This window comes from Plasmodium malariae, assembly GCF_900090045.1.
Source record: "Plasmodium malariae genome assembly, chromosome: 1".
NCBI lineage: Eukaryota > Apicomplexa > Aconoidasida > Haemosporida > Plasmodiidae > Plasmodium > Plasmodium malariae.
Window position 1 is genome coordinate 967,501 of NC_041775.1, and position 10,499 is coordinate 977,999.

Sequence of the window (10,499 nt, forward strand, 5' to 3'; positions counted from 1 at the left end):
TACAACTCCTTTGTGTATGCATATAATATATAACAGCACATGGAAAGGAATGGGATGTATACCTTTTGAGCTCCCTAAAAATCAACAGAGAATTGTTACGACAAAAATGCACATTGTTTGCCACTTTTTGAAAAAAAAAAAAAAGAAAAAAAAAGAGTATGAATCGAGTATAAAGCGGGCATGCAAAAGTGAGGGGAGTATAACACACACAAGCGAACGTGCGGAAAGAATAAGAAAGAAATGGGACAAATGTGCTCTGTGCGAAGTATTTTTTGAAGTCCCATTTTTTTGAAGCATTTTTACCAACGAAAAAGAAGCCCTATTCAGGGAGTATATACGTTTCCCCTTTGCTTGCTTTATCTTGTTTTTCCTTATTTTGTTCCGTTTTGCTCTATTTTGCTTTATTATAATATATTTTATTTTTTTTCTTCTTTTCCCCAATATCGTAACCTCCATTTTTTTGTACAATTAAAAAATTAAAAAAAAAAAAAAGACAGTAAATAAGAACAATAAAAAACGAAAAAAAAATAAAAAAAAAAAAATAAAATAAAATAATTGCATTTATTTCAGAATGAAAGTTTTTTTCTTTTTTATAATATTTAAATTTGGTCAAAATTTTAGACATTAAAAGAGGAAGTGATGGAGAAAGTGAAATGGTGAAAAGAAAAAAAAAAAAAAAAAAAAAAAATGGAGGAATTGAGATGAATTCATAAACAGCACAGTGATAGATGGGGGAGGAGAAAGAAAACGAAAGGAAAGGAAAAGATTAAAAAATTAATAAATTAAAAGATTAACAGAATAACTGAATAACAGAATAACTGAATAACAGAATAACTGAATAACAGAATAACAGAATAACAGATTAACACATCAGCAGTATAACGCATAAGAGGTTTAACCTGTTAGCAGATTTATACACATAAATATAATTCAGGCAAGCATTTCATTCACGTAAAATTGACTACGGCATGTTCACATGATGTAAGATACATCAACAATAAGCGTGCCCATATGTACATATATATACCCACATACATACATGCGTGTGTGGGTGCTGGGAGTAATAACCGCGTGAAAAGGACGGAGCAACTTGTTTTTTCCCCCACGAAATGGGCGCTCCTTTTTAAGCGCGTATTATTTAAAAACTATGGGCAGATGTAACTCATTCCAATGTGAATTAGAAAGTTTGCACATGCACAAATGAACGAGCATACACACGAACGAACGCGAGTGTGTTATTGCTCATGGTAGATCATTTGCGCACATGAACTGCTGTAAAAGGGTCGACTTGGATTAAAAAGATTGGCTCGTATTTTCTTGCTTCTTCCTTTTCAGGCTGCATCTCCAACCCCAACAACTACATGCACACACACAAACAAATATACACACAAGCACATATACAGACTTGAGCAACTTTGTCCCTCTTTGGCAAATGAACCGGGAGGTGGTCTCTGGCGTACCCGAGGAACAACGGCTTACTCGTTAGGTGGTCTCTTCTCATTGATGCTGTCAATTTGTTTAACTTTGGTAAATTTTTCCAACTCGTTTTCTAATCCTTCCTTTCCACTTAACAATAAACCGACGGGTATTCTATAACCTGGGCTACATCCTTTAAGTTGTACAATGAGCTCATTTTCTTTTCTGAGGGTTCTAAATACTCTCATGAGTCTTCCCACTGATTGAACTTTTTTTCTTAAAGCATCCGATCTATCCTTAGCAGTTTGTCCTTCATCATTTGTCTTATTTATGTTATCATTATCATTAATATTATCGTTACCATTACTTTGACCATTATCATTATTACCAGAGATATTGTTATCTACATATTTTCTAAGATTATCCTGGAGTGATGATTGTGCATCATTTAAAAATTGTTCATCTGTGTTTTTATCAGCATTAGCATAATTTAAAGCTTCTAACTTTTTATTATTTTCCTCAATATAATTAAGAATCTGTAGGACTTCCGCTGGCAATATAATATCATTAACAGCTCCATCCTCATCTGAGTTACTAATACTCGAGTTCAAAATGGAATACAGCATTTCTGTTACTTTCTCACTAACAAAAGGTAATGACCATGTAAAAAGGTTCATAAAATTTGGTAGATGATAAGGATGAGGAGAGAAACTAAACTGTTGAATGTTTAGAGTATTACTCTCAAATTTTAAAACTGCCCCTTTGTTATTATATACATCACAATAGTTAGGTGCAGAAAATATTGTTATGACTATTGGAAAACCAGTTTTCAAATTTGTCTGATGCATTTTATATCCTTCTAATTGTGCTTCATGTGCTCTTATAATAGATAATAATCCATTTTTTTCTAAAAATGTAGTTGCTGCATTATATCCAAAAAAATAACTACATCCTCTTACATCATTTGGGAAATAAGACTCAGTTTTAATAGTATGCTCTTCCTTATCTTCATCAATTGGATCTGACCATAATATATCACAAAATATACCTGACCTTGGTGGTTCCTGAAATCTTGTAAATGAACATATTTGATTTAATAATATTAACTCAGGTGATAAACCACCATGTACACCTAAAAATTTTCCATTTATTACTGCTGATAATGGAATTGTATCAAAGGATTCCATAAAAGCATAATATACTACTATATCATATTTATATTCACACTCATCACGGAAATTGAAAAAAGTTGTCATCTGTCTACATTCATGATTACCCCTAATCAACCATATTCTATCAGGAAAATTTATTTTTAATGCATATAGTAATAATAGAACTTCTATACTAAAAGATCCTCTATCTACATAATCTCCTAAAAATAAGAATTGTGTATTATCAGGATTTCCCCCTACTTCTAACAATTTTAACAAGTCATAATACTGACCATGTATATCACCAACTATTGTTATTGGATCTTGTAACCTTAACAAATTCGGCTCGTTACTCACTATATCAATTACTTTCTTTATTATATCTAAACAATCTTCTTTTCGTATCCTCCCCTCCTTCTTTAAGTGTTCTCTCAGCGCCTTGTAGTCTGGGGGCTCTTCTGGCCCATTCGGGTACAGCAACTCCATACTCAGTGGCTTCAAGAAGAAAACGGGAAAACATGAACGCGCATGAGAATTAAAACAAGAATATGTGTAAATGAGTATAAATAGGAACAGTTGTGTGAATACGTGCGTAAATATGCAAAAATATGAACAAATGTGCGTAAATATGCAAAAATATGAACAAATGTGCGTAAATATGCAAAAATATGAACAAATGTGCGTAAATATGCAAAAATATGAACAAATGTGCGTAAATATGAAAAAATATGAACAAATGTGCGTAAATATGAAAAAATATGAACAAATGTGCATAAATATGAAAAAATATGAACAAATGTGCACATATGCAAAAATATGAACAAATGTGCGTATATATGCAAAAATATGAACAAATGTGCGTAAATATGCAAAAATATGAACATATATATGCACAAATGTGTAAAAAAATTCTAAACTCTTCATAATATCTGTAGCTAGCCAAAATACGAAATTGGTCAGTTTGGAATGTACATAAACAAATTAACACGGAAAAACTCAATGTACATACATATGCATGTATATTATCTATAAATGTATATATCCTCGTGTGTACGAAACGGGTAAGGAATGACGTAAAAATGCAAAATGTAAAAAATGTAAAGCAAATGAGAAAAAAAAAAAAAAAAAAAAAAAAGATCTATTTTTTCATTTCACTACGGTCGACACTTCTGAGATTTAGCTATGATCAGTAGCCCCAAACAGTTGGTATTAAATTCCAAAATGTGCTACATAACTGTGTACATATATGTACATGCGTTTATCTACATACATACAAATATATACATATACATTTGTACTTGTAATTGTATTTAAATTTTGCATTTATATTTGCATTTATATTTGTATTTGTATTTGCATTTGCATTTGTATTTGCATTTGTATTTGCATTTGTATTTATATTTGTATTTATATTTGTATTTGCATTTGTATTTATATTTGTATTTATATTTGTATTTGCATTTGTATGCATTAATAGACGCAATAATGTGGGGAAGCACCCTCTGAATTAAACCGGAGATATATGCACTGTTCAGGAAAAAAATATAGTGCTCCAAATTAAAACTTCCATTGAACTTGTAATTTTTCTTTTCTTTTTTTTCTAGAAAATATTTTAATTGAATAGTATAGAACGTGTGTATTCCCATGTATATCATGTGGGCGTAGAAATTTTTTGGATGGAAAACACTTCGATATACTTCGATATACTTCGAAATATTTCGAAATATTTCGAAACATATCGAAATAGTTCTACTGGTTTTGTGTCTATATTATATTACAGCCATATCTTTACATGCTCATGTACATTTAAATTACAAATACTTAAATTCCTAACCACTAATAAAATTAACGAGGGATTTTCTTCTTTAATGTTTGTACAGTGCTACTTGAAATGGTTGATGCATTTATAGCGTTATTCACTGTACATACGTGTTCATATACCTATACATATATGCATATATTAAATCCCATCTGCGTGCTTGTACATATGTTCATTTCAGTTAAAATAATGGCATGTACAAATAAAAGCTAAATAAATCAAAAGAGCGAACAAGTTGTCCATCATATATTTAACTTTGATATATCCCTATATGTGTGTTTTATAGGAAGTTCATATATAAGCTCCGTATAAATTATGCATTTGATAATTTTTCCCCTGAACGATAAAAAATAACATAAACTCAATTGAAAAGAGGTATAAAATAATTCCTTTTTTCCTGAAACGTTCATAAATCTTTCTTGCAAAATCAACATCGTTTTTAAACTGCTCCTAGCAGAGTGCTCGTATATCACACAAGGAGGGACAAGTGGGGTTAGCATCATACTAAATACAAACGTGCACATATGTGTGCCCGCACATAAATAAATAAATAAATATATATATATATATATATATATATATATATATATATATATGTACATATATTACGCCCCTCTCCAGTATTACGGCTTTTCCCTTATAACCATGAGCTACCTCTTCCCTTTTTGAATATTCGACATATATAACCATCGCAGTTTTATGAGACTAGGATATACACACATACTGATATATTTCATGCTGTAATGTTTGGTCCGTTATATAATATTTTGCCATAACGATGATAATATCATTTGTTCGATTGTACATTCACTATGTCCATGTTAATGTTTTTATTTTTTACGAATATGTTTACAAATAAGTTTATAACATTACAGCTTTCTCGTGTCGACTTTTTTTTATTTCTTCTACATTTGCATGAATAACATACTGCTCCATTGAGCTCACACTTACATGAGTACCCATGGACATAACATAATGTAATGAAACATGACAAAATATAACGTAGTGTGTGGAAAATGCAAATTATTTTGCAGTTGTGTGATACATAAACTAGTGCAGTAATTATGCATTAACTGCATGCACGCTTTCATGAACATAACCCAAAGAGGGAAATGGGCGAAATGGGCGAAATGCGTGAAATGTATGTATACATCTGCCAATATATACCTGCACATATATATACAGGCACAAGCGCACACATACATATATATACCCATAAGCACATGCAAACTATTTTGGAGTATTCTGTAAAAACATTTTAGAACATCCTTTTTACCTTTGCTGGAGGGGGTTCAACTTCTTTCACTTGTCTATCATTCTTCGGGTCAGGCAGGGGTTCCATTTTTTCAATCTTATAGTTTTACAATTTTACAATTTTACAATTTTATAATTTTACAATTTTATAATTTTACAATTTTATAATTTTACAATTTTAAAACTTTATAATTTTATAGTTTTACAATTCTGTAATATTATAATATTCTAATTTTAAAATTTTCTTTTTTTTTTTTTATTTTAAAAACAATAAATTCAAATTTGTTACTTTTCAATTGTTAAGAGAAATTATTTTTTTTTTTTTTTTTTTTTTCCTTTTCCCTAAGTTTTTTGTTACTACTCCATTTCACTTTTTACAAAATTAAAAATAAGAAAATTCTTTCGTTTAAAAATAAAAAATATAAAATATATATCAGACGCAGCAAAATTATCAGACGCAGCAAAATTATCAGACGCAGCAAAATTATCAGACGTAGCAAAATTATCAGACGTAGCAAAATTATCAAACGTATCAAAATTTTCAGATGTATCAAAATTATCAAACGTAGCAAAATTATCAGACGTAGCAAAAGTACCAGACGTATAATATCTATCAGACGATCAAGTGTACTTAAGACTACAGACAAAATTTATTATAGCAGTAATATAGAATTGAAGAGCATAGAATTATAATGTTTTTCATAAGTATAAATGGAAACACCTAAAAATGTATATATTTATTTACTATGTGTAATTTATAAAAGGGCATTATTTTCTTTTTTTTCTTTTTTTTTTTTTTTTTTTTTTTTTTTTTTTTGTATTTCCAGTATAAAAATAAAATATATACATGTATATATATATATTTTTATATACATATATAAATATTTATATGTGTATATATACGTGAATGTATACATATTCAAGTGGGCATAACACGTGCGATGAGTAAACTCAGTAAATATACAAATAAAGGAGCGCACAAGTATACGTATGAGTGTACATATATAATTTCAGAATAAAAGAAAAGTATTTGCCTATACACGAGGCACACAATTTATTTTTTCCCTATACAAATGTGCGTAATATAGTACGAGCGATTACATGCACATGCGTACATTTGTGCAGCACGTGTATATATCACATGGAATGCTATATGTACCCATACGCATAAACATACACTTATATGTGTGAATATACATACACATATATGTATGAATATATATATACATATACGTATGAATATACATACACGTATATTCATACATGTAATGGGTATACTATATTATGCATATTTAAGTATATACTACGTGTATACTATGTGCGTTTTACAGAAAGCTATAAAACAATGAAAAAAAAAAATGCACAAAAATTAAAAATTATAAATTACGTGTGTGCACATGTTTATTGCTAAATGAACACGAATAGAAAATTCGCCAAGAATAACATTTAAACAGTCTTTACTAAAATAAAGAAGGAATAAAATTTTTATTGCTTGCTAGTATTTTCTACGTTCAAAATGATTTTTTTAAAAATATGTTTAGCTGGAACTTTTTCCATCATGATGAGATATATCTATTGAGAAAGGTTTGATACAAAAAAAAAAAAAAAAATAAAGAATAAAAATATATGTACATATGTTTATATGTATATATATAAGTATATATGTATTATGTATATAAATGTTTATGTATATATTTATATCATAAAAAAGGAAAAATTTTAAAAGATCGTAAAAACAAGATAAACGGAAAATTATAATGTCGACAGTACAAACCACCCACTGTATTAAACTATGTGTGTTGAATAATAAACCCGAAAGTTGTTTACGCAGAAGAGCAGTTAATTCTCATATACATTTGTTCATATTGTGGTATAATTAAAAAAAAAGAATTAATCGCTAATTAATCCAAATTAATCGAAAATTAAGAGCGAATTAAGCGCACATTTTAATTGTTTCCACAAAACTACATTTTTTTAAAATGAGAATGTAAGTTTTTTACTTGCATATTAAAAAAATTAGTTTTATATAACAGCATGTCTTAATGTGCCAAATAAGTTTTAGAGGAGGTACATGAGGGAATGTTTAACTGTTATAGTTTTTATTCCTCCATTTTCATTCTGCACAGTTCGATTTAAGAGTCTACAGAAAATAAAAAGTTGTTACATAACCAAACCAGCAGGAATAGCTACTAAAAAATCGTTGTCTATTACATTTGTAGTTTAAAAAAAGGAGGGAAAAAAAAAAAAAAAAAAAAAAAAGCATGTAGATGCCTATCCTATACGTAGAGGAAGAAAAATGTATAAAAACAAAAACCTCATTATTGAATTAGCTGTAAAATTCTCAAAGTACAAAATATTTCAGAGGTTGAAATGTGAATTTTAAAACACCAATCCCTCTCGTAATGTAAAATAAAGTAGCGACTTCATAAATATATACATCTATACACATACATACGATATTGGTAAGGATAAGAAAAATGGCAAATTCATGTTGGTGAAGCTGCTAATCTAGTAGGCGGGGTATCAGTACAAATACTTTTTATTTGCGTTAAATTTTTTTCAAGTGTTCGAACTAATCTCATTGCTCGGGGGTCTTGCAGAAATGAAAAAATCTGTATCTCATTGAGGAAGAAGGAAGCAAAGCGTGTGTACATAATAAACGTCTAACTATCTATTTATCTATTTATTTATTTATTGCTTCTTTTTTTTTTTTTTTTTTTATTACTACATAAAATGAAGACAACGAAGTAAACGAAAAATACATGCGAATTTTCCACACATTGAAATTTTTTTGTTTTTTCTTTTTAAAAAAAAAAAAAAAATAAAGTATATACTTTACATAAAGTATATGAAGTATTATTTTTCCCTTTTTACCTTCTGTTCTTGTGAATTTAACGAAATTTCAGAATCATGATAAGTTTCATTTGACGCATTTCTACAAAAATGAGTAAATGCATACATACTTTTTTCTAATTTGTCCAGGTGGAACAAGAACAGTTGTACGTTCTTATTATATATTTTAAGTTTTTCACTGTCTTCACTCAAATATTTATCATTTGTGTGCACTACATTTGTGAGATTATTTTCATGTATTTCATTTATTTGTTCCATGATATGGGAGTTAAAAAAGCCACTTGAATTTTTTCCGTAAAGACCATTTCCCTTTTTTTTTTCCAGATTATTCTTTACGTAATATTTAGCAAAGTCTTTGTTCGACAGGGAGTTGAAGGCCTTATCTGCAATTTGCTTTTTTAGCTGTATATAGGAGAGGGGTTAGGAATTATGTGAACTGACGCAATATTCAGCGTGCCCGTATATGCATGTACATAAACATGTATATAATATATGTACATAAACATGTATATAATATATGTACATAAACATGTATATAATATATGTACATAAACATGTATAAAAATATATGTGCATAAACATATATAAAAATATATGTGCATAAACATGTATATAATATATGTACATAAACATGTATAAAAATATATGTGCATAAACACATATATAAATATATATACATAAATACATATAGGCATTGTATTCACACGTATATATATGTCCTCGCACTCATGCAGACGTTCATTTTTGCATTCGAAGCTTCATTCAGTACTTCATAAACATTCTGAAATAATATTTGCCTGTCCGATCTGTGGGAAACATTGGATCTGTTTATTTCAATTTGCTCCTTTAAAATGAAGTTAATTTTCTTTAATATTTCTTCTAAACATAGATAATTTGTCTTTTTGTGTTCCACTGTGTTTTTTTGTATATCTAGAATTACCTCCTTCAAAAACAAAAAAAATAAAATATATTAAATGGTAAAAAAAAAAAAAAAAAAAAAAAAATTGTTATATAAATATAGCTATTACTTTAATGAAACTATCTTGAGTAACATTTTTCAACTCATTGCTGCTTCCATTTGGTGTCGCCTTAATTTTTAATGTTGTATATTTACAATGATTTTCGTCAATTGACTTTTCTTTTTTTACTTCATTTTTTACACCATCATAGGTACCGTAATCGTCACCACCATTATCATTGCCATCTCTATGGCCATATATTTCAAATTCATTGGATTTTTCTATTTGTGCTCTACTATATTTATCTTCCCTTTTTAAATGGTAGCACTTTTCATAATCCTCATAAAACTTCCCATGGTTCACTTCACTCCCCTCATCTTCATTTTCTTTCCCTTCCACTTCTTCATCTTCAGCCTCTTCAATGGCCGAAATTTTCCCGTAATGTTCTTCCTGTTCACCTTCGAATTCCACAATATTTAATTTCTCCTTTGAATAGCTTAAGCTTTTTTCTACACATGGAAAAAAAAAAAAAAAAAAAAAAAAAATAGCTAGCTGGAAAGCTGCATATATGTCATTTTACTTCTCCTTTCCTTTTCTTTTAGTACGATTGTATAATTTAAGAATATTTTCGTAAACTTCCGAATTTATTTTTGGTGATTCTGAAAATGTGGGCAGATCAGCGTGTCTTTTTTCTTGCTTTTCATTCAATTTTAATGTGGTTATGTCATTTTCTTTTGATGAGACATATTCGCCTGACTTGCTCATGCAAGAATTGCTATTTTTAAATAATTTTTTTTTTTTTTTTTTTTCCATAAAATGAATAATTTAATTAACTTAAAAAAAGAAAATACTATTGAAAGTTCACTTGAAAATATATTTTAGAATACGCTTTTTATATGAACTGTACATGTAAAAATAGAGGTTATCAAAATTATGCTTAAAATGCTTTTACATTTAAATTCTTCTCCCTTTTTTAATACATAATCAGACAATACTGATATTATTTTTTAAAATTTCAAAAGGTTACAAAAACATATTTTTATATAT

The 10,499-nt window shown here is 28.6% G+C and overlaps 3 protein-coding genes across 3 annotated transcripts in view; 1 reads left to right on the forward strand and 2 right to left on the reverse strand.

The window, feature by feature from the left end:
• The window catches only part of PmUG01_01029000 (conserved Plasmodium protein, unknown function), a gene marked incomplete at both ends in the record, with an annotated part of 606 nt that extends 573 nt beyond the window's left edge, over positions 1-33 (forward strand). The window contains one exon of the mRNA XM_029008527.1: positions 1-33. This exon is cut by the window's left edge and continues 53 nt beyond it. Coding sequence (XP_028860078.1) covers positions 1-33 — 33 coding nt within the window.
• Positions 34-1,475: 1,442 nt separating this feature from the next.
• On the reverse strand, positions 1,476-5,728 carry PmUG01_01029100 (serine/threonine protein phosphatase 2B catalytic subunit A, putative; the record flags this gene model as incomplete). The annotated part of the gene is made up of 2 exons (XM_029008528.1): positions 1,476-3,062; positions 5,663-5,728. The coding sequence occupies 2 exons, from the start codon at positions 5,726-5,728 to the stop codon at positions 1,476-1,478; spliced, it is 1,653 nt and encodes a 550-aa protein (XP_028860079.1).
• A 2,398-nt stretch (positions 5,729-8,126) lies between these two features.
• On the reverse strand, positions 8,127-10,217 carry PmUG01_01029200 (conserved Plasmodium protein, unknown function; the record flags this gene model as incomplete). The annotated part of the gene is made up of 5 exons (XM_029008529.1): positions 8,127-8,252; positions 8,515-8,876; positions 9,220-9,436; positions 9,522-9,961; positions 10,058-10,217. The coding sequence occupies 5 exons, from the start codon at positions 10,215-10,217 to the stop codon at positions 8,127-8,129; spliced, it is 1,305 nt and encodes a 434-aa protein (XP_028860080.1).
• Between the last annotated feature and the right edge of the window lie 282 nt (positions 10,218-10,499).